Source organism: Lacerta agilis, chromosome 8 (assembly GCF_009819535.1).
Source record: "Lacerta agilis isolate rLacAgi1 chromosome 8, rLacAgi1.pri, whole genome shotgun sequence".
NCBI classification, from domain to species: domain Eukaryota; kingdom Metazoa; phylum Chordata; class Lepidosauria; order Squamata; family Lacertidae; genus Lacerta; species Lacerta agilis.
The window spans coordinates 52,692,812-52,717,176 of NC_046319.1; the positions used below are offsets into that span (position 1 = coordinate 52,692,812).

Sequence of the window (24,365 nt, forward strand, 5' to 3'; positions counted from 1 at the left end):
AAGTCGTGACCCATTCATGTTGGGATGGGATCCAGATGTTGCCGGCCACAGGCAGCTGGGCCATTTCCTTTTTTGGAGAGGAACGCCAGGCCGAGGGGGATCCCAGGGGCCCAGAGGTAACAAAAGCCTGGTAGCTGGATCTGTGGGGGAGGGGGGAGGGCTGAGCACCCCCTCCCCTGTGCTCAGAGCTGGATGGGGGAAGCTGCTTTCAGAAGAAAAAAAGGCTCTTCCAGAGATGCACAGCAGTTCGTTGCCCAGGTTTGCAAGAGCGGGAGCGGTTCCACTGCATCAGCCCAGAGATCGGCTGCCCTGGGTCCATGTCCCAGCAAGTCCAGGGAGCGGGGCAGGGTTGCAATTTCAAGAATATTTTGTCTTCTGTTTACAAGAGTCCAAGGAGCCCCCACCCTGCTGCAAAGAAGGCTGTATGCAGATAGATTTGGATCCCAGAATGCGTTTGTGTCCGTCCTTCTGACAAACACAGAAGGGGTGGAATTATCCAATTTTCCTTCCAAGCAGCCACAGGGCAAAGTTTTGCATATTCTCAGCCTGCGCTGAAAGCCACAAATGAGGGGTGAGGTGGGGGGGAGGAGAGAAGGCACTGATTGCCCTGCCGCCGCCCCCCAGAATGTGGGTAGAGCTCATTGAGAAAATCAAGTGCAAATTCCTGATGGGGCAAATGCAATATTTCCCCCCTCCCTCCCACAAGTTGCTAAGAACGACATCCATGGTCCAGTAACATGGTTTATTATATAAAGCCAGAAAGCGGGGGTGGGGAGGGACACTGGCCAGATATGGGCAAGGCTAGGAGGAGTCCCCCCCCACCACCTCCGACAGGCAGAGAGAGAGAAAAAACACACACACACACACACACACACACACACACACTGACTCCCCCACTGCAAAATATCCAAGGAACTGGCTACACAGTACATGAACAGGAGGGGGGCAAAATATTCCTTAGAAGAGGGGAGAGAGAAGGAGCCAGGAAGAAAATTTAGGATATAGAGAACAGGAGCCGGAAGTGGCTTCCTGCAACTGGAGAAGATGGGGGGGTCACTTTGGTATCGTTCTGGAGATCCTGCTAGGGAGAGCAGCTGGCGTTGAGCAGGCCACAAAGTCACTGTGGGTGGAGAGAGTGCCAAGGCCCACCCAAAGGTTCCTGAGCACCCTCAGCGCCCACCCTACGAGAGAGACCAACTTCTGGAGCCTTGCCTGTTTTGAAAAGTTTGCTCCTGGGTCCACTCATCCTCCCCTCCTACCACTGCAGACAACACTTGGGGGAAGAAAGATGGGTGGCCACAGAACCCCTGGGGGGCAGGGAGGAGCAGCACCCTCCCTCAGAGGCTCCTAAGAGTTGGGTGGGGCGGTGCCCTCCCTCCAGCCTCCGCTTCCACCTCCCTCACTTCAAAAGCAATTGAGAAGGGGGGGACTCTTGGCAGGGGCGGAGAGCTTGGAGCTGCTAGCCCCAGAAACTGGAGACGCCTCCCTAGAGGCTCAGGGCAGGGGTTGGTGGGAGGTTGGAGGGGCTGCAACCGCTTCAGACACACATTCCCCCTGCATCCCATGCTGGGATGACCTTGCATAGACAGGCTTCGCTGGACTGCAATAGCAGGAGACGGGACGGAGAGAGGGAGCGGCCTCCCACCTCGCAGCAAACCTCTAGGGACAAAGTTATGGGGGCATGTGGATCCATCCCCCCGAGGCCCAGCCACAGAGAGGCAGGGAAAGGGAAGCAGGGAGGGAGCACCCTCTCTGCCCCACTGCTGCTGCTGCTGCTTCAGGATGCAGGAAGCCTGGAGGACAACCGGCACCAGGCCCGGCCTCAGAGGTTGCTAGCGCAGTCACGGCAGAGGATCTCCTCATTCTCCGGGATGAAGCCCTTGCCCACGAGGGAGGCGGCACAGCGGGAGCAGCTGAAGCAGTTGTGGTGCCAGTGGCGGTCCTCAAAGGAGACGTATTTGCCCCCTCCAAAGCCTGAGGGGGGAAGAGAGGAGGATGGAGAATGGGATGTGGGCACGGCTGGGACTTGCAACAGGGCACCCCTCCCTGGCCCCCATCCTCAGGGGCCGCAGGAGGCCTCCGTGGCTCCACCCTCCTCCCGACCTCACCTGTGATGGGCTTGGTGCAGGCGCTGCACTTCTTGGCGTAGAGGCTCCCAAAGCACTTGACACAGTAGGGCTGGTCTTCCTGAGAGGTGAACTGCTGCCCGGCCAGGGGAGTCTGGCAGCTCGTGCAGACGAAGCACTCCTTGTGCCAGGGCTCATCCCGGTAGGTCACGCCTCCCTTGGTCAGCGACTGAGCGGGAAAACAGAAGAAGAGTCTGGCTGCTGGATCGGGCCAAGGGTTGCCCCTCCAGTCCAGCATCTTGCCCTCACACTGGCCAATCGGATGCCTCCAAGTACAATGGCAGAAAAACAGCAACTACATTTTGGGGGCCCTGAAGCTGGAACTGTCATAGGGGCTCCTATGCAACCAGCAATGAAGTTTGGGTCACAACTGTTAGCTTCTTCAATAGGGTTGTCCCGACACCTTTACAAAGTCTGGGCTGCTGATTGTTGAAATATATACAACAAAAATAATCAATTTGTGTTGTGCCACTCCAATTGGGTCTACTAGACTCAAAATTGTTAAGCAATGTGGAATAAATTGCTTCTGGGGTCCCTCTGGGATTAGGGGCCGTGAAACTTCAGCTTAATTAGTTTCATAGTAGATCTGCCCCTGCTCCAGTGGGAAATCCGCAAGCAGAATTCAAGCATGAGAGCAGCACTCTCCCTTCCAGCTACTGATATCCAGAAGCATTGCTGTCTCTGACTGCACAGGCGGAAGAACAGGAGCAATACGCACAGAGCCCCCTATCCACCCACCCAACCTAAGCCTGCAGGGCCTGAGATGCCCCCTGCCCAGCTGTCCCCCCCCCCGCACACTAGTTAAAAAAGCAGGCGGGGCCCCACCTTCTTGCAGTGGGTGCAGCGGGGGGCGAACTTGCTCTCGTAGCACGGGACGCAGTAGTAATCCTTCTGCTCGGGGATGAAGGAGCGAGCCCCGATGGGCTGCTGGCAGCCGCTGCAGAGGAAGCAGTGCTCGTGCCACGTCTGGCCGTTGTACTCCAGCTTCCGGGAGCCTGTGGTGGGGCATTGCAGGGGGTTGGACTGGATGACCTTTGGGGATCCCTCCCAAATCTACAGCACTATGATTCTAGGGAGCCCATGCTAGCCGTGGTGACCCCGGCTGCAGAGGTGGCTCCCCTTGCTCCCCTCCCTCGTAGCCGTGGGGTGGGGGGGAAGGGGCAAAGCAGCCCACCTGGCATGACCACCTGCTGGCAGGCCACACACTGGGAGGAGAACTCCCGGCAATAGCAGTCGTTGCAGAGCAGCTCCTGGCCCTGGCAGGTGAAGGGCTCGTCGGCTAGGGAGCGGTCGCACCGGAAGCACCGGAAGCAGCCCTCGTGGTAATGCCGGTCCTCGTAGTAGAGCTCCTGGAGTTGGAACAGAGGAGAGGAGAGGAGAGGTCAGGGGGCAATTGCAGTGGAGGCCCCCTTCCTAACTGAGACAGGCAGCGGGAGGGGGCTTGTCTGAGAAAACAACGCCCTTACGCTATGCTCATGGGGGTGGAGGGAAGAGGCAAGCGCACACCTTTGAGGAGGAGGAATTTGTAGCTCTCTCTTACCTATCTTTCTGTGGAAGAGGCTCTAGGAGGCCAAGAAGCAAAGAGCTGCTGCATCATAGGGGGCTGGACTAGATGGGCCCTGGGGTCCCTCCCATTTCTATGATTCCCCAAAGGTCACCAGTGAGCAAATACAGAAGCAGCCCTAAGCGTGGACCCATTTCCACCCGTTTTGGTGGGTGCAGTCAGGACAAAGTGGGTCTACCTGCCCCAGCAGCCTCTTCTCAAGATGGCCCAATGGGAAGCCCCCAAGCAGGACAGAGGCAGTGGCCCTCCCCCTTTCCCATGCTGCCTGGCAGTCAAAGAGAGCCATTTCCCTTCCCCACGGAGGTCTTGTTCAGCTCACCTTGCTGGCTAGCAAGCAGCGGGGTGGCGGCAGCTCATCTCATTATCCACTGAGCAAAAGGTCCTCCTTTCCTAGCCTGTCCTTTCCTTGTATCACAGCTGGTCCCTTTCAGGAGGCTGCACAGACATCCCTCCCCTTACTCATGAGCTAGAGCAGGCATAGGCAACCTTCGGCTCTCCAGATGTTTCGGACTACAATTCCCATCATCCCTGACCACTGGTCCTGTTAGCTAGAGATCATGGGAGTTGTAGGCCAAAACATCTGGAGAGCCGAAGGTTGCCTATGCCTGAGCTAGAGAACTCGCTTTAGTTGCCAGGAGGACCTACCAAGAGGGGACCCCCCATAGACGCCCTTAGGGGTGCTGCCTGCTGGATCCATTTAGCACATGCTTGGGAAGGGGAGGAAGATCAACCTCATCAATGGGACTAATTGTTACTTCTCAAGGTGCCTGACATGCAGGAGGGGCGCTGCAAAAATACCCTGTGCTTGGAGGATCCCAGCTCATGCATGGGACAAAGGCACCAGGAAGACAAGGAGCAGCCACCGCCCCCAGGGTTAGTTGAGCAGAGGCCTCCCCCCGCCTTGCCCCCTCACCCTGCAGTCGTGCCCGATGGGCTCCTTGCACTCGTCACAGGTGTTGGCAAAGTGGGTATCATAGCAGGGGATGCAGAAGGGCCCCTCGTCCACCTGGATGTATTTGCGCCCGTAGAGGGACTCCTTGCAGCTGGCACAGTCAAAGCCTTCAGTCATCTTGCTGTGGGCTGGGACTCTGCACAAGGGTCCTGGAGGAAGAGGGAAGAGAGCGGCTGTTAGCCTCCTTGCCCAGGCAGAGAAGAGGAGGAGTAGGAGAGGACTGCTGCCTTGCTGGCTGGCAGACTGGCAAGGTCACCCAAACGCTCGCAGCCAGGACCAAGAGAGACTCAACTCTTGTTTCTTCCAACCCCTTGTTGCTTTGGGGTGCTGGTAGAAAGGACAATTCCAAAAGTACTGGATTGCATGCGCCCGAATTTCCAGTGCAACTCCACACGCCTCCCTCAACAGCTCCTAACCCTGACAAGGGTTAAAGTCCAAGTTGGCAGTGACAGAAAGCTGGGCAAGGCTGTTCCTGAGCATGTGTTCAACTGGTGGGGAGGGGTGGGGAGGGATGGGGAAGCCACTCAACCCTGTAGCAAAGGAGAGTGCCAAGTCCCACTCTGGTTTCATAGATCCAGTCACCTCTTCCCCCCCCCCTCTCTCTCACACACACCCCAAAGCCTGTCATTTAGGGCCCGCTTATAGCAGCCCCTTTCTGGAAGCAGCAAACATTCCAGGAGCCCTGGGTTGATACACTGCAGATCAGGCGCTTAGGAGGACAGAGGTTGCCTCTCCAGCTTTTTGCAGTAAGGGTGGCTCTGCTGACCCTTCTGGAGAGGAGGAGCAAAGTCCCCTTCCAAGGAATCACTGTATTCCCCCAGCCCCGCAACCTGCAGCCCCTTCCTGCTTGTTCCCTGTGCTAGCAAAGAGGTCAAGGAACCTTCGGAAGGCAGGCATCTGCTGCTCTCCGGATTGGAGCTCCTGCAGCGTGCCTGGACTAGCTGGCCTGGAACCAGAGGAGGGTGAGCCATAGTCCTGGCCTCCAGGAAATTCCAACATTTCAATCCTTTCGAAACAAACCAAAGACAAGTTGGAGGAGGAGGAGGAGGAGGAGGAGGCAAATCTCACCGCCCCCCCCCCATGAACTTTGCTGCTTTGAAATGGGAGTCCCTGCCTGAGCTCCCTTCGGGCCATGGGAGGTGGGGGGTAGAGGGCAGGGGACACAATGGTTGGTGGAGTGGGGGTGGGGGTGGGGCACTGCAATCCTATGTGAGAGCAAGCCTCACCAACACAGCAGTGTTTACTTTTTGAGTAAAATACGCATGATTGTGTTAGTACTCGCAACAGATGATTCCATGTAGTGACAGTCCATCATTCTTGTAGAGAAGCCAGCAAGTATTATCTTCTGGAAAAAGGTTACCGGTACTTGACCACATCTGGCCCAATCGAATGCTGCACACTCATGAATGCAGCAGGACTTGCTCTCCAGTAAAAGTAGACCGGGATTGCAATCTTGGATCCTCAACTTCTCCTTTCAGTTTTATTCTGTGTGTGTGTGTGTGTGTACTGCTTGCAGTGGAGAACTTTGGGCTCTCAAATTTCTCAAAACTGCCTCTGCTGCTTTGATTGTAGAAAAACCTAAAAGCTGTTTACAAAAAAAATTGGTTCTATTAGCTGTGCCTCTTAACAGCCGCCTGACATGCAAAAATTCACCAGGTGAAGCTCTTCATGACATGGCTAGACCAGTGGTGGTAAAAGCAGGTTCCAGCCAGAGATTCTGCACATGTCCTTAGAAGTAAAAATGCTTCCCTTCTTAGAGTGGAGACAGCCCAGAACAGGGCAAGAGAACAATGAAAGGCTTTGATCACGGCAAGCTGGGAGACTATTCTCTTCCTGCAATAATACCTGGCATGAAGTGTATCAACCCAGGTCAGAGAAGCCACACTGAAGCTTGTGTGCATAGATGGGACACGACTCCTGGGAGCTTGTCTCAAATTTGCCCTAACGCCTTTATGTTGGAAGGACTGCACAGAACCTGGCAATTACTGCTCTAGGTGGTGGTTCTGCCCACAGCCTGGCCGTTTTGGAACCTGATTTTTGGAGAAAAATTACACACCTTCCCACAAACAGGACCCTGCCATTGACTCACATGAACCTCTTCACAAACCGAAATCTGAGCAAAGCTTTCGTGAACCATCTGCTGATGGCATCCCAGCTGGCTCTGGCAAAGCTCAGGGAAAACCGAAAGGGGAGTATTATCATCGCTGGAGTATTACTGGTATTGTAATTAAGGGCCTCTAGCAGCAATGATTGAGAAATTAATTAATGCAAAAGCTCAGGGTACTAAAAGGGCTCTCAAAATCAGACAAGCTTACTAAAGTGTTTTTTATTAGATGTATTAATACAAAATAACTTTTTTATAGCACATGATTTTACCAACTTTCCTTTAGAGAAATTATCAGACCTATGCACTTATATCTCTTTATCCAAGCCCCACCCCCTTTGCAGGGAGATTTGTATGCTTTTCTGTTATTGGTTATCTTTCTGTCTTTATGGTATCTGCCTGGAAATGAAAAATGAAAAACAGTAACTTTTCTTTTTCAAGCAAATGTACTCCTGGGCATACATAAAAGCCAAAGAGCACAAACTCTGGCATGCTGCTTTAAGAAGCTTCTTGCCGTGGGGCCTTGCCCCAAAGCCAGCAGCAATTTTCAAAGAATGGGGAGGAGGAGGAGGAGAATTGACTTCCTGGATACGGGATACAGGAGGAGCAACTCTGTGCCAGAGGAGGCCAGTCCCTTTGCCAGCTGAAACTCTCTCTCTGCAACTGCCAAGGCAGCTTTAAGCCCAGCCCAGGCAACACCACTGATCAACCTTCCTTTCTGAATTTAGAAGAGCCCCGTCTGTCTCCTCTTGCTGACCTAAGAGAGTTGCCAGTGCTACCCCAAGGCAATCTGTGCAACCCAGGCCCACACGACAGGCTTTTATCAGCTGGACAACTTTGCTTCGGAAACCCCTGAAGGTCAGCTGAGCTCCAGGGTTCAAAATTCCTGCAGGACTTGCGTATGTGTATGGCCACCCAAGAAGCAAGATGCATTGTGGGAAGTGGCCTTTCAGGACAAGGGGGAAAGGACAGGACAGGACAGGCTGCAAGGCATTTCATGGAAGGCAAAACACAGAAACTGGGGCTTCTCAGGGTCCTGAAGCCCGCTGCTCACAAAGCAACAGAGCTCTCCCAGGGAAACAGAGGCACCCTGTCTCAGCCTTGCACAAAGAGGGAGACACCAGCGGTTGGGTGCTCCCCCAGTAGGCAGGTCTCTCTGGCAAGGGCTCTGCTGCATTTACTAAGCACCCAAAGGGGAATCGAGTGCCACAACTGTCCCTCGCTGAGCCTCCATCTTTGGGGATCTCCCCCAGGACAGGGCGCTGAGCTGCTGCTGCTGCTGCAGGAACAGCAGAGTTTCCCTGGTGGCAGAAGAGGGGGGCCGACAGAGGCAACAGGCTGATATTGCTCAACAACTCAAGGAAAGTTTTCTCCAAATTTGGTCAAAACAGTCCCTCTCGCTGTGGCTCTTTGTTTGGAGAGCTGCAGCTTAGGAGGGAGTTATTTCCAGCGGGAGGGACATAAATCAGGTATCCAAAAGTGAAGGCACAGTGGCAGCTCTTGGGCTGCAGTGCAGCCAGCTTTCCTAAGTGGGTCCAGTTGTGCCCGATATCGCAGCAGTGAGAGTTCAAGGGAAGCCATGGCAGGGGGGGGGGAGAGAGAGAGTGTGTGCAGCTGAGACCAATCCTGATCCGTTTTCCAGGCTATTAGACAACCATAGTCCTCCCCCTGCCCCCCACCAGGCAAGCCCTTCAAAATCTGGAATAGCACCAGACCCTAATTGAGCAGGAAGTCACTCAGTTTACCATCCCTCATGCAGGCATAGGAATCCAGGCCATCTGCCACGGGCAGGCATGCAAACGGCAGCCCTTTGGGGATGGGAAAGGGGTCTCCAAGAGTGTGATTTAGGGGGTGGGTAATGCTCCAGGCAGGAGGGGAACACGGAGCACCTTTTCCTCTTCCCCCATCAGAGCAGAGGTGGATTGAATTTCCATCTGCACAGCTGAGATTTTCCAGACTTGGTGAGAGTGGGCGCACGAACACATCATCTGGTATCAATTACAGCCCCAGCACAAGCCGGAGCTAACTGCAAATCCGTCTCTGCCATTGCAAAATCTCCCCATGGGGACCAGGGCTCCTTCCTTGCCAACTCCTTCCTCCGAGCAGCCTGCAGAAGGAAAGCGGCTCACAGCTCCAGGCTCTGCTGGCCAGGGCACCAGGTGGTATTAAGGGATCTCGGAGCAAGGAGCAGAGTGTTCTTTCAACAACAGGCACTTCGACTTTTTGGTGCCACAACAAACCGTTGCTTGCTCCGAGATGCCAATTTGAAGCAAAACATTCCATCCTCTTGGGAGATGTCTGGAGGTGCTACAGGACACCTGGCCACCTTGAGTCCATCCATTTAGGACCAGGCTAAAGGGCGCTGCCCGCATGACCTGTGGAAAACAGCAGGCTCTTGCCCACAAAACCAACTGGACAAGACTGCAGAGAGCAAAAGTCTGGCTTCTCCCGGCCTGAAGGGTCGAGGCTGCAGGGAATTCCCTCTGCTTTCTTAGGAGGAGAGATCAGAAAGTCCAGAAACTGGTGGAAATAGCCTAGAAAAAACAAGATCCCTCCATGAGGAAGGTCTCCAGAAAAGACAAGCCACCCAGTGACTGGCCCTCACTGTCTTAAAGGGACGATCCAGAGGAAAAGAGGCACGAGAGGGGAAAAGCTACCTTTGCACACCTGACACCACAAAGCATCCACCTTATCAGCTTGTCCCTCTTTGGGATTTCTCGTCTGCCTTAGTCAAACAGGCACGGCTTCCTCCCTGGCCTTTTCAGAACCCTGCGAGGATTTCTGCCAAGTTACAGAGTCGGATGGGATCTTGTGCCCCTAACATGGGTGAGGGTTTCTTGAACTGAGGATCACTGAACACATGAAGAGCCTGGCTGCTGGATGAGGCCAAAGGGGGCCTGTCTAGTCCAGCACTCTGTTCTCACAGGGGCCAGACAGATGCCTCTCTTCTGGAAAGCCACCAAGCATGGCAACGGCAGGGCTATCCCCACCTGCGACTCCAAGCAGCCCATGGTACTCAAAGGCCTCCTACCTCTGCCAGGGCAGGCAAGACCATGGCCTGGGGCAACCTGCTCTGTCTTCCCACATGAGGGGAAACGAGAAGGTGCAACCCTCCCACCAAAACCCTGCTTACTGGGATTGCATAGTGGCAGCTTCTGGCGAGATCCCACATGAGCTCTGCGAGATCTTACAGAAAGCCGCCACCACTTCTCCTCACTTCTCTGGCGGTGGCAATGGCGGGCAGGCCCTGACCCCAGCCATCGTGAGCCTGATCACCCTCCATGAACTTGCCCGATTCTCTTTTAAAGCCATCCAAGTCAGCATTAGGTGGCCATCGCTACCTCTTGGAGGCCTTCTTCCACTGGAAAAGGGAATGTTTGCTTACAGGCAGGCGAATCTTGGTGGAAAAGGAAGGCTGACACATGCAACACAGAATCTTCCACCCAAGCTCCATGGGTGACATTTTGGGTAGGGTGTGCAACTGATGGAGACAGATACTGTGAAAGGGCTGACGGAAACAACTGCTAGCAACAGACAGGCAAGGTAAAAAATTCCACCACACACCTACAGGAAGAGCTACAGGCTCGGGGGTGCAGTGGGCATGATCCAAGAGCCTATAAGGGTCCCCCACCCTGCAGTGCCGTGGACCAAAGGGCCTACATTCTGCACAGGGGCCTCACATGCCAGGTGGGTCGAAGAGGCTGGAGGTGAGTCGCTTTGCCTCACCCACCTGCAGAGAGACAAGCCAGCGACTGTTTGCTCAACTGAAAGGAAACACACACTCAGAGCAGTGGCATCTCCAACCCACCCACACAGGCACAGCTTGCAACACTGGAAGGAAGACGTTTGTCTTCCTACATGCTAAGCTGTTTGGTCACAATTTCCATTCGCTGCGCACACAGGCACTTTTGCTGGCCTGCCAAGGTTAGGCGATTCAGAAGGCACCGTAAAATGAAAATAACTGAAAAGGACATGTCACCCGCTGTCTTCAAAGAGGGCTTCCTTGCTTCCTCCCTAGCGGATGCCCTACTTTTTGCACCAGGTGTTAAGAGGGCACAGTACTGGCACCAGCCCTTTTCACAGCACACGCAAGCCCCTCGATTATGCCCTTGACACAAGGGCAATGTGGAAGGAGGCCCTGCCCTGCTGGGGCCCATTGCCAGTGGGGATGGTATTTCCCCCCCGGGCAACTCAACCCTCCTTTTCTCAAGAGCACTCAATGACACCCCAGACACAGGCAGCATCCAAATGGCAGTCAAGCTCATAATAGCGGTGTCTGCTTTCCAGTGGAAGGCCTTGACCTTCGCTGTTCCTCTGGCCCACGCAGCTATCAGAAGCAAGTTCTCTCCAACTGGAAAGGGGCTCCTGTATTTGGGAGGCAACCCGAGTCAAGCACAGACTCCTGACAGTTGGTGAGTCATTTTCTGGGTTTCCTCTAGCACCTCTCTGAGCAGGAGCCTGAAGCAGGAGCCGAGGTCCCTTCAGACTCCCAGCCAAGGAGTCGCTGGCTCACAGTCTCCATGGCGCTCAAGAAGCTACGAAATTACCCCTTTGCGGAGGCTCTGTAACCTCTGCCGTGGTGCGGTTCAAACAGATACCACCAGCAATTCCTCTCCCAGCCCAGAAAGTTCAGACAGTTTTCATTTTCTGAGTAACAGAGCATTTTTGTCGGGTGAGGTAAGCATCCTCCGGCTGCCAGGTCCTGCTCTCCGCTAGGATTGCTTAAGAGCATTGCTGCAGGAGGTTTGGGTGGTGCACGAGAGAGAGAGAGAGAGAGAGAGAGAGAGAGAGAGAGAGAGAGAGAGAGAGAGAGAGAGAGAGACAGCAGACGAGAGGCAGCAGGCAGCAACCCAAAGCAGAAGCCGAAGAAGCAGGAGCTCTCCTCTCCATGCAGTTGGGCAGGAGGACTCCCTGGGGCCTGGATTTCCCCTTTGGCACACAAACAAGGCAAAGCCCATTGTTTTGGGGGGAGGGAGACACAAGGAGGAGGAAGAAGAAGAGTTTGGATTTGATATCCCGCTTTTCACTACCCGAAGGAGTCTCAAAGCGGCTAACATTCTCCTTTCCCTTCCTCCCCCACAACAAACACTCTGTGAGGTGAGTGGGGCTGAGAGACTTCAGAGAAGTGTGACTAGCCCAAGGTCACCCAGCAGCTGCATGTGGAGGAGTGGAGACGCGAACCCGGTTCCCCAGATTACGAGTCTACCGCTCTTAACCACTACACCACACTGGCACTCTCTAGGGACAAGGAACATGGCCCTCCCTCCAAATGCACGTTCTGAATGCATTCTCACCGAAACGTAAGAAGAGTCTGCTGGATCAGGCCAATGGCCCATCTAGTCCAACATCCTCTTCTCACAGTAGCCAACTAGATGCCCTACTGGAAAACCCAAAAGCGGGATTTGAGCGCAAGAACTCACAGGGCTCCTTTGGTTTCCAGCAACTGGTATTCAGAAGCACGGCTGCCTCCCAACTGTGGAGGGAGAGCATAGCCATTGTGGCTAGTAGCCATGGATGGCCTTCTCCTCCATGAATCTGTCTAATCCTCTTTTAAAGCCATGCAAGTTGGTGGCCATCATTGCCTCCTGCAGGAGCAGGTTCCATAATTTTAACTACGCCCTGCTTGAAGAAGGACTTCCTTCTAAGTGTCCTGGAAGCCAAGCTAGGATGTGTGTGTGCATGTCTGCGTGTGCACACACAGTCCCAAGTGTGAACATGTTTGTTTTCCGCGGTTTGTCGCTTTTAAGTTAGATGCAGCTGGCAACTGGGGGAGCATCAAGTCCCACTCATGTATCTTTCCAAGTGCTGAAAAATATGCACAAGTGCCCTTTGCTGCAGACAGCATTCATATCCAGTAAGTGATGAGAGGCACTATAAGAAACCCATGAAAAAGGGTCCTGGTGGGTTTGTCGAGGGGGAGGTGAATGGTCATCCAGGTGGACAATGTCAGCAGCTCAGCAGGTGAGCAAGCAGCGCCTGATAGGTGCAGGTGACACATCACAAACAAAGCTGGGGGCAAAAGAAAGCAGTGACAGGAAAGGAAAACCATTGATGCCAAAGACACCACACACACACACACACACTCCAGAACAGGGCCCCTTGCCTCTCTAACTGTGCCTGAGCCCTACATCAGACCAAACAGAGATGGTCTCCCCCCCCCCCACACACACACCCCACCCATTTCTCCTGGAGTTTGGCCCCTCATCTGTCCAGACACCATGCAGAGACCTCGGGGCTGGCAGGAGGGGCCTGAAGGTTGACAAGGAAGGCAGATGTGAAAATCCTTGGGTCTATTTTTTGCCCCTGCACAATCCAGGCTCAAAAAAGAATAGGGAGGCATCTCCCGAGGATGGTGAAAGCAGCAGGTGGGAAAGGGCAAGCTCTTAAATTGGGAACGCACCAAGACAGAGGGGGGCAGCTGCCTCTGACATTTCGTGCGGCCACGTGACAGGGCACAAGGGGGACCCCTCTTCAAGAGCTGCCTCTATTCTGGAGTTGTATTTTTAGTCTGGGAGATGCCAAACATTCAATGAAAGTGTGAGTGTGTGGCGGGTGGTGGGGGGAGAGAGATTAGAGACCTGGAGGCAGCAACTGCTCTTGGCTCAAGGCTGTAGCTAGAAAGCAGAGTGGCAGCAGGGAGGGTGTCCTAGGAGGGCTAATGCCACCACCGCCCGCCCGCCAGGCTGTGAAGGTGCTGAGATGGATCAGTCGCCCCAGAGAAATGCAGAGCTTGCAGGAGGTGCTGCAGCCTCAGAAGGTAAAGCCACCCCAGTTGGGAGGCCAAAAAAACTTTCTTTCCTGGGCAGCTTTGGAAGGACAGAGACCCCAAAAAGCAGCTGCCGCCACATTACACTCAAGCTGCATAGAGGCACCCTCTGTACAGTGGAGAAGCCTCCATTTCCCACCACAAACCTTCCCATGACATGCTGAGAAATGGGTGCAGAAGACACAGGTCCAGAGGGGTATCTGGGCAGGGGTGCAGGGTTGGTGAAGGAGCCCAAGGGACCAATGCAATGAAAAAGGTCCCTTGAACCTCTCAGTCCAAACATCCAGAAACACTTTGTCAAGAGCAGCATGAAGGTTTTCCAAACTATACTGAGGTTTCCCCCCCCCCACCTCTTTTTCAGATGTATAAAGTACAGATTTGGATCGGTTTGAAGCCTCTTAAAACTTTCCTTCTGGGGATACCCAGTTCTGCAGAGAGGCTGGGGATTGAGTAGAAACATTCCCAGCACCCTCACAAAGCTACAATTCCCAGGGGCTGCTGTGACAGTCAAAAAGGGTTTTCATGTGATTCAACTCTGTTCTGCAGACATGTGCGCACAAACACTAAAGGGTGTGTCTGATGTCACACGCAGAGAGAAAGAGCACGCCTCACCCAGGGCATCCAGGAGGCCCCTCTGTTGCACAGCATGGAAAATGCCTGGAACAAGCCCAAAACCCAGGCAGGGCCGAGCCCCAATTGCCATCTGGGGACTAGGCAATAAAGGCTGGGAGCAGCTCAGAGAGCTATTTGGACTTCCACTGCCAGATCTCTCATGAAGGGGCTCTCTCGGTGGCTTAGGAGTTTCCAAAACAGATGGATGGGTGGAATGGCCTATAGAAACAGGGCAGAGGGCAATGCTTGCAGCTCCTGGCTTGGCTGGAAAAACCCCAAAGCACCCCCTCCCCCCGTTTCCGGGAGAAAAACAGAACAGCAACAGCCTTGCTGTACAAGGAAACCCTCTGGGGCCAGATGGGGACCTCCCAACGAGGAACTTTCTTCGGATGAAAGATGCCCCATCCCTGTGAACCCAGGATGTCTCCTGGGAGGAAGGAGTAGTGAGGGTTCCCTGGAGGAGAGCTGGAGAAGGAACATTCCAGGCTGCTGAGTCAAACTGCAGGGGGAGAAAGGGGTGGATGTTGTGGCTGCCTCACCAGCCTGAATAATTGCCAGCCAAAGGTAACCTAGGGGTCTCAGAGCGGGCCTGGGCATGCACTGGGTGAAGCCAGGAGGAGCTCCCCAAGGGCCATGGGCCTAAGGCTGGGGCCAGTTTGAGGAGCTGTCCAGAGTCACAGACGCTCCAAGCTCTTCAGGCCCTGCAAGAAATCCTGGCCACTAATCCTCTTAGGGACACTGTAAACCCTCCATATGAAGTTCAATGGCCAAATAGGAACACTGAAGTCATTTCCCAAAGTAGCTGTTTCAACCCTGAGCATAAATTCAGGCAGCCCTTCAGGAGGCACCTTTGACCTTCCCAGGTGCAGAGAAAATCCAGCCAGCATGGCCCCTTACATGACCTCCAGATTGCAGCAGAGCAGGGGAGATTCAGCCCCAACCACCTTACGGAGCCTCATTCCCTAAAGACAGCAGTAGGCTGGAGCAGCACAGCAGACACGGACGGTCCTGAGCTGCCCCAACACGCCCTTTTTCCTCCAGAGGGAGGTGTTCTCAGCAGCAGCAGAGCTTCCACCCAAACACACTAGAAGCAGCGACAGAGCCTGCCCTCAGCAAGACTCCTATGGCCCCATCATCACTCAGGTGCAGGCAGGCACGTAGCTCCAGAAAGAAACCCCCCCCTCCCCTGGATCCACCTTCATTAATGATTTCCTAGTGCTCAGAGACATTTAACCCTTTTGGATGTCTCCCCAGCCAGCTGCACAAGGAAGGCAGCTTCTTCCCGCCAAGACAGGAGAAGCCAATAAAGAAGGAAAGAACTGCTTTTCTCCCATGGTCAGACTACCCCCCTGGAGGCCTGTGTCCAGTTCTGGGCACCACAAGGATATTGACACAGTGGAGCATTTGAAGAGGAGGGTGACCAAGATTATCAAGGGTTTGGAAATAAAGCCTGAAGAGGAACAGTTGAGGGAGTTGGGACTGTTTAGCCTGGTGAAGAGAAGACTGAGAGGTGATACAAGAGCCATCTTCAAACACCTGAAAGGCTGCTACATGGAGGATTCAGCAACTGAACCAATGAATTCAAATGACAAGGAGATTCCGGGTAAACCTTAGGAAGAACTGGAACAGACTACCTTGGAAGATGTAGGACTCTCCTTCCCTAGGTACAGGGTTCTAACTCAACTCTTGAAAACGACAGCAGCAGCAACAACTTTCCCTACCTAGAGTAGGCAGGGCTGTATGTATGTGAGAGAGACAGACCCAAGAAAGGACAATGAGCTCAATTTAGTTCTAGGACTGAAAGCAAATTCCTGGGCTCAGAATGTTCTCCAAGGAATCCAGTGTGTTAATTCGGTGTCTTTGCACCCGGCTCTGGTTGGCAGATCTTGGAGTTCTAGTAAAAAGAACAAGGAGATCTGACAAGTCTGAAGTGTGCCCACCTCCCAGAGGTCCTACTTAAGTTTTAAAGGGGGTGGGGAGTGCTGTTGGCTCAAGCCAGCCTGCCTATGGCTGGGAATTCCACCTTCTATTGGAAATCTGGATTATGTGGGGACTGTTCACGCTACAAGTTACAGAGCGGCGATCCAGACAAAGGATGTCCTGCATGCCCACAGGAGCACCCATTTGCAGGCTGGGCCCTGGCACTGAACACAGATGGCACTGAGACTGAGCCCCATGGAAAGTGGGCAGTATGGTCGTCCCAAGCTCCTGGGGTGGGACACGCTGCCAGCTGGCCTTGTAATGACAGGCAGGGTGATGGTTAGCAATGGGACAACTACCATCCTTTCCAGCTATGAGGCATCAACACTCACTCCACCTTCACTGGTTCCTCTTTTCTGCGACTGGACATATTTGCAGCGATGAAAGCCAAGAGAGAGGAAAATCCTGGCTGTGCAACAATGGAAGCCCCACTGAATCTGTCATCAGAGGCAGCTGCTTGGCCCCAGCCTGGCAATGAAGGACACTCCATGGGGAGAGAGGCCAGGTTGCTGGAGTGGGGAGGGGGGTTGCAGATCCCTCTGCTGTGATTCCAAGCTGCTTGTGTTTCCTGTGCCACATCCTCTTGCTGGGGGGCTGATTCAGCAAGCAATTTCCCCTCTTGCCATAGAAGGGTTGCAGGCAGGAGGGAGAGCTTGTTTGTGGCACACTGAGTGCAGGCTTGGTTCTGGTTTTCAGAACACACTGGGCACCGAGAGGAAGCAAGTGTGTCTGGCCTGCCCAAGTGCTGCTGGGCAGAAAAACCATTGACCAGAATTTTTTGAGTTCTGGACTGGAAGGGTCCAGTCAGTGTCTCCTGCTGCAGGGAATCAAATATGGTATTTTAGTAGAAAAGGAGTGTGCCTGCAAAGATGATAGACAGCTAAGAGATGTTCCTACAGCCAAGTCAAGTCTGTGGTACAGTGGTGAGGATGTCAGCCTGTGATGGGTGACACCAGGGTTCGAATCCCCACTTGGCCATGAAGGTCACTGGGTGACCTTGGGGACCAGTCACAGGCTCTCAGCCTAACCTACCTCACAGGGCTGTTGTGGAGATAAGAAATAAGAACGGGGAGGAGAAGAAGGTAAGCTCAATGGGAAAAAGGCAGGATATTAATGCAATAATAAAATAAATAAATAAATAAGTCATAAATAAGTTAACATGAGAACCTAAGAAAAGCCCTGCAGCTGCATCATAACAAAGGCCCCTCTAACAGATCAGCAGGTTCTCGCAGCAGCCAATCAGATGCCCCAATGGGAAGCCCACAAGCAGGACCTGAGACTTGTGATTCCCAACAACTGGCATTCAGAGGCAGAGCACGGCCATTGTGGCAGCTAGGAATCAATAGCCTTTGTCAAATCCTCTTCCAAAGCCATCCATAATGGTGTCCATCACAACAAGTAGGAGCGGATTGCATGCATCCTTTAACTTGGTGCGCTACGTGAAGAGGTCTTAGCTGCTCTTTGAATGCCTGCAAGCAGCAGCAGCCCAGCAGAGCACGGACCTTCCTCCCAGTCACCTCCAGCCTCCTCTGTAATGAGTCACTGAGCACGAGTCCCTTTAAGAGCTGAACAAATAAATATTAGTAAAAATGAGGAAGCCAACAGAGGCTGGGTCTGCACTCTGCTTCTTCCGCCTCGCACATTTCCCACAACAGGAAGCCCCACATCCGGTGCCTTATTCCAGCAGCCTTGCAGAGGGCTTCCCATGTGGGGAGAAGCAGGATGCAGAACCCCAAAACCACCTGCAGCCTGTCCCTGCCCCTCAACTGGACAGCCCTCTCCAAATCTTGCGCAGAATCATTGTGTCCCACTCGTTTTGGGTGCAGGCAATGCCGTGAAACAAGGTGTTGTGGTCAGAATGTCAGACAAGGCCCTGGGAGACTAGAGTTCAAATCCCCACTTGGCCATGAAGGTCACTGGGTGACCCTTGGGCCAGTCACTGCCTCTCAGCCCCTGTTTACAGGAATCTTTTGAATTCTGGACTGGAAGGGTCCAGTGTCTCCTGCAGGGAATCAAATGTGGTGCTTTAGTAGAAAAGGAGTGTGTTTGCCAAGAGATGTTCCTACAGCCAAGTCAAGTGTATGGTGTATTGGTGAGAGTGTCGTACTACAACCTGTGTGAGACCAGGGTTTGGATCCCCATTTGGCCATGAAGCTCACTAGGTGACCTTGGGCCAGTCACTGCTTCTCAGCCTCACCTACTTCACAGGGTTGTTGTGGGGATAACATGAGAAGGGGGAGAAGCTTGTACACCACCTTGGGACCCTTGCTGCAAAGGTGGGATATAACTGTGATAATGATGAAGCACACGGCTAAGAAATGGTTTTCAATAGGATTCGGAGGCACCAGATTCTGACACTCCAAAGCTAAACAGCGAAATGTGTGCCAATCCCACCACCAAGCCTACACGGCGTTCTGGGGACACCCCAGATTTAAGCTGTGCTCCATACCACACATCACCTCCTTTTTGCACATACCCTTTCTGTACTTTCAGTAGTTGTCCAGCAACCAGACTGCCCCACAAGCATGTGTGGTGTAGTGGTTAAGAGCGGCAGACTCGTAATCTGGGGAACCGGGTTCGTGTCTCCGCTCCTCCACATGCAGCTGCTGGGTGACCTTGGGCTAGTCACACTTCTTTGAAGTCTCTCAGCCCCACTCACCTCACAGAGTGTTTGTTGTGGGAGAGGAGGGGAAAGGAGAATGTTAGCCGCTTTGAGACTCCTTCGGGTAGTGAAAAGCGGGATATCAAATAAAAAAAAAAAATGTGTGAAAGGCCCAGGATCCTGCCCCCGAGGTCCCTATGAGGCATAAGAACAACCGTGAAGCCCCCAGGAATTCTGGTACTCAACCCCCTATGAAGAAGGGTTGAGCACTGAAGGAGCCACCCTTGCTGAAATCCAAACCCTGCCTGGGAAGGGGCATCTCAGCACAGAAAATCTGTGCAGCAAGTTCCCCTTTGGGAGCCAGGTGCCTAAACTCAGCAGTTCTTGCCTCCCAGCCTTGGAGAGCAACCAGTTTCAAGAGCTTGGGATTGATCAGCTGCTTTGCATGCAGAAGGTCTCTGGTTCAATCCCCACTGCTGCCTGTCTGTGTAGACAATACTGAACTAGCTGGACCAATGGTCTGACTTGGTAAAAGGTAGCTTCATATGTTCATATCTCTCATTTCCCTAAGCATCAGGGTGATAGCAGTATCTGCAGCTTCACCTTTTCCCAAATGCCTCTCCTTTCAGAATGCAAATATCTGTCTCACAGTTATATGTCTTTGGATAAGTGATACTAGTAAAAAGAGAGGGGGGAGAGCGAGCATGAACTGCTACTACCACCACCACCACTAGCTGGGTCTCCTGTGGTCAAGGCAGGCTCTGTGCCCCAAAGCTCAAAGATGCTTCTTCCAGGAAAGGCACCCACAGCCTTGGCAGCAGGACGAGTCACCAGACGAGGTGCCAGATTGGCATCTCCAATATGATGCTGGCACCGTCTCAAATAGATTAGTCAGTTTATCGTCTGCAGTGGATTCCTTTGTCTGAGGATCTCTTGGCGTGATAAGGCAAGGCTGCCCCCAGAACACTGATGCAACAGCAGCCTTGAGCCCGGCCTCCAGCATAGCCCAAAATGACAAGGAACCCTCCAGCACAGAAAGCGCAGGCTGGCTGGGTATGGCCAAGGGTTCAGCCCCAGCCGGCCTCCCCTAACTGAAAGAGGAGAGTCAAAATCTAGCTATGATGAGGCATCTATGCAAAGAGACCACGTTGACTTCCAGCTGCAGGCCCAACACCCAGCAGGTTGCACAAGCCTGTGGGGGCAGGCCAGGTTTGAGCCAGCAACACCCATGTTTGTCAGCTCCTTAAAACACCACCCATTTAGCTAAACAGACCTGTCCCTTATGCTCAGTGCTGCCATAACAAGAGATGAGTCCAGGGCAAGGTCTCCAGTTCTAGACCAAGAGGGCGGCAACTTAGGTGGCATGCACACCCATTTTACAGTTTGCGTCAGCTGCTTTTAAGCAAACAAGAGACAAGAGTATTCACACATCATAGGAAGATTCCCCTGCCACCCAAGTGTTGAACCAGAGTGAAATCACATTGGGCTCCTTGGAAGCTTATCCAGAAGCCCTACAAGAGGAGTTTGGCTAAGCTGCCCAAATGAGAACTTCCTACCTTACTAAAGTAGATCTTCTCCTACCATGTTTTGCTGCAGAGCAAGAATGAGATCCTCAAGTGGATTTTGGGAGGCATGGAAAGCATCCCTCGATGGAAGGATGTCATAATCCATCAAGGAGCATTTGCAAGTGTGAAGCTAAAAACAGTGGCTTCTCATGAGAAAGGACCTGAATCTGGATCAGGCTGAAGGCCCAACTAGTCCAGCATCTTGTTCTCATAGCAGCCAACTAGAGAACCAGTGTGGTGCAAAGTGTTGGACTAGGACCTGGGAGACGGGTTCAAATCCCTACTGGGCCATGAAGCTCACAGGTTTACCATAGGCCAGCCAGTCATGGTCTCACAGCCTAACCTACCTTGCAAGATTGTTGTGAGGACAAAATGTGGAGGAGTAGCATGAACCACAGCACTTTGAGCTCCTTGGAGGAAAGGTGGGGTTCAAAGTGTTTCTCAAACTTGGGTTTCCAGCTCTTGTAGGGCTACAACTCCCATCATCCCTGATCACTGGTCCTGCTAGTGAGGGATGATGGGAGTTGTAGTCCAACAACAGCTGGAAACCCAAGTTTGAGAAATACTGCAAACTAACCAGATGCCCATAGGAAGCCTACAAGCAGGACTTGAGTGTAACATCTACTCTCCCCATCTACGACTCCCAACAACTTCAGAGGCATACATACAGCTTTTGACAGCGAATGTAGAACATAGCCTTATCCTCCCTGAACTAATCTAATTCCCTTATAAAGCCATCCAAGTTGGTGACCATCACAAAAGCTTTTGTTAGTGAATACCATAATTTAACTATGCACTGAGTAACGAAGGACTTCCTTTTGTCTGAACCTCCGAACATTTTAAAGTCAGGAGGCAGCCCGGGGGGCTCATGGCTTCATATTTCCTATGAGTTTCTCGTTTGTGCAAAGGCAGTTGTTTTTACTGCATTGCATTTGGTATGAGAATATATATACACACACAACGTTGGAAGCCATTTGGATGGAATATTTTTATTTAAGAAAACCATGTAGGAAATATATTGCTCAGCCACCCTGCTGACTCAAGATGAAAAGGTGTCCCCATGTGCTGCAGAGATGAGCCCAGTCACCTTGGGGCATAACACAAACTCAGAAAAGTGGATTTCCTTGTGAACGACAACAACACATCCTTCCTCTCCTACAGCCCTGAACTGTCCACAGCTGGACAGCCCAGAGACACCCACAGCAGCAGCAGCAGCAGGAAGAAAGGGGAGGCTTCCCCTTTCCGCAGGAAAAGCAAACATGGAAGGCAGAGTAAAAGAGCATGGCGGCAGCGGAATGAATCTGGAAATCCTGGAAACTTGATACCCAGCACACTTTAAAAAAAAAAAAAAACGACACACAAAACATCTGTTCACAGGGAGTTCATTTAAGTCAGTAGCCATAAAAACAAAGGAGCTGGAATGAATCTGTTTACAAATGTTGTGGGTGGGTGGGAATGTTATTTAGGTATTAACAATCAAGAAGCCTGATGCCAAGTCAACTGTGGGAACCTTGTGGCCACCGCTGGCTCCCCTGCCTGAACAAAACTTATTTGCCATATTCACCATGCTGTCTCCTCCAAACCCTGTAATTGGAGCACCTACATCCCCAAGATTGTCAATTAGAGCATGGTCATTTGGGACAGGGTCTGCACTGGGATGGAAGAGAACCTGACTGAAGCATTCTGTCTCATTGACCAAAACTGTCATCCTGTCCAAAACTGAAGGGACATCTGGATGTGCTCATTTCCCACATATAACCTCCTCTCCAAAAATTTCTTTGAGCGTCCAGAACTCTCACTTGAGGGTTCAGCAGTCACATGAAGAAAATCCTCTCTTGGGGGAGGAGATTCATAACACACGAAGCAACAACCTGAACCTGCAGATATGAGCACCCCCCACCCTGCAAATCCTGTAACACATCCAAACGACATGGGGCTGGTGTTGAAGATGGACACAGCCACATGCAGCAGCTGGCGGGGTGGGGGTGTAACCCGGACCCCGAAGCTCGGCTCTTTGCCACTCACAAGACACGGAGTGGAAAACAGGAGATCAGAATGGAAGGGGTCTTGGAGGAAAGCAAGGGATTTCTTGTCTTTATAACTTGGTCTTGCTCTCAAAACCTTGGAGAATGTTGAGGGCAGGCATACCCTACCGTTAAACAGGGTCAGGCTGCCCCAAACGACAGATTTTGGGGAACCTTTGCAGGGCACCCCCGGGCCAGCTGTTTAGCACAAAAATCTTAGTGGTTGTCTGAGTTTTCTGTAATAACCATCGGCAGGGACGAGTCAGCGCCATTTGGGCTTCCTGCCTCAGGTACTAAACGAGGGGACACCCCCTAACAAAGCGCCATGGAATTCCCAGGTATTATTCCAACTTTCTGCAAATTCTCCCTCCACGAGATTTCTCCCGCATCCTCTGACCCACACGGCGCTCATTCACACATTTGCTTCCGACGTGAAGAGTGCAGGTGGGGAAAGGCCTTCCGGAGACGTGGAGACCCCAGGGCCCGTTTTGTTGCCCCCCCCTCCCCGGCGTTGCTGGGCCGGCGCGCTTTGTCTCCGCGCGTCGGAAGTTGCACAGGACGGAGAGGTCCTCCCCACCCCCTCTGCCCTACCTGGGCGAGGCTGCACAGCGCGCTTCTAAACCGCGAAGCCGGGGAGGGGACGCCTCCCTCCGCCAAGCTCGGTTTTCAAGCCCCCCGGCAACCGCGTTCGGACGCAGCGGCAGCTCCGCCTTTGCCGTCGGGGGGGGGGGAGTTCCAGGGCGCGTTCCCCTGCGGGCAAACTTTCGCTGCCTCCCGGGACCGGTGAGGGGACCCGCTTGCCCGGGAGTCAAAAGGATCTCAGCCCGCGCCCGGCTTAGGGGAGGTAGAAACGGGTCTGAGTTTCTTTTTCCGCGCGCACCCCCGAAAAAAAGGACGCCTCCTTCCGTCGCGCAGGCAGCCGAAGAGTCGCGCGCCGGTTCGCCGCGTCCTACTCCTGCTGCTCCCGCTGGCAGGCGCTCGCCACGCGGAGCCTGCCAGGTTGCGAGCGCCGGGAAACAAAGCCGGGGCGGTGCCACCCCCCCTCGCATCGCTCCCTCCAGCCGCCGCCGCGCCCACCTGCTGCGCCCTGTCCAGCCGCGGCTCCGCCAGAGGCGCTCGGCTCGTCCCTCTCTCCGCCTGCCCGAGTCGAAGTGGCGGCGGCTGTGCCTGCTTCCCTGGCCTGCCCTCGCGGGGCGGAGCCGGAGCCGCCGCCGCTGCCCATTAGGGAGGGGAGGGGGCCGCCGTCGCCGCCAAAGGGCCCGCCCAGCAGGAGCCCCCTGCCGCCGGCCCAGAGGCCTCCTCGCCGCGGCTTGGCAAGGCTTGTTGCTTGGAGCGGGGCAGGCTGCCCCCGGCCGGCTGGTCGGAGGGGCAACAGCAGCAGTCTTCGCCGGGTGTCCCCTTGATCCTACCCCGGTATTGGATCAAGGCGGCTCCGCAGCATAGCGCACAGCAGCCCCAAGGCGCTGGCGAGTGGCGGCTTCGCTGGTCCCGGAGCGCGTAGTTCTATTGCCCAGGTGCGCTAATTCAGATCATAGCGCAATAGGCATCCGCTGGGGGTTTTCTTGGAAATGAGCCCCCCTATACCCCGAATTTAAATGGAGCTCACTTCCAAATAACCGTGCACAGGATTGCGGCTTTGATCTTATACTGCTCGTGGTTATATTATACTAAAAGTAAAGTTCCATTTAAGACAGCCGTGTCCCGTTTAAGGCAGCCCGATCCGCTGGGACGACTCCCATTTCCAACATAAATAGAAGCGCTCCCCGCTCCGATGCTGCTGGGTCAACCCTGAATGCTGGCTCTTCCCGTGCTCAGCCTGATAGGTCGCATCAGACCTCTGCTGCCTCCCTCCTCTTTGTTGCTCTGGGTTGAATTCCCTCGAGCCGGGCTTTCCTGCTTTACAAAACAAACAAACAAAAACCGTGGAAGATTTAGCAACCCCCAATCCTCATTGCTCCGATTCAAGTTGGAACTAGAATCGCTGCAACTCCGCTTCCATTTTTCCAAAAGGGGTCGTCCTCTTTTCAGCACAAAATGACAGGAATGTTCACAGCATCCCTAGAAACAAAG

The 24,365-nt window shown here is 53.5% G+C and overlaps 1 protein-coding gene across 1 annotated transcript; it reads right to left on the minus strand.

Annotated features, from left to right (window-relative positions):
* Nucleotides 1-727: 727 nt before the first annotated feature.
* On the minus strand, nt 728-23,497 carry FHL3 (four and a half LIM domains 3). The gene is made up of 6 exons (XM_033157474.1): nt 23,373-23,497; nt 4,604-4,791; nt 3,301-3,475; nt 2,952-3,121; nt 2,109-2,295; nt 728-1,974 (listed from the first exon to the last, which is right to left on the minus strand). Exons 2-6 carry the CDS (start codon nt 4,757-4,759, stop codon nt 1,823-1,825), a joined length of 840 nt encoding a protein of 279 aa, XP_033013365.1. The 5' UTR covers nt 4,760-4,791; nt 23,373-23,497; the 3' UTR covers nt 728-1,822.
* Nucleotides 23,498-24,365: the final 868 nt, after the last annotated feature.

Excerpts from the sequence above, each read along its gene's own strand:
- FHL3 (XM_033157474.1), bottom strand. The coding sequence starts at position 4,759 with ATGACTGAAGGCTTTGACTGTGCCAGCTGCAAGGAGTCCCTCTACGGG. Across the intron at positions 2,296-2,951 it reads GCTGCACCCACTGCAAGAAG|TCGCTGACCAAGGGAGGCGT; the intron begins GTGGGGCCCCGC and ends TTTCCCGCTCAG. Across the intron at positions 1,975-2,108 it reads CTGCACCAAGCCCATCACAG|GCTTTGGAGGGGGCAAATAC; the intron begins GTGAGGTCGGGA and ends TTCCCCCCTCAG.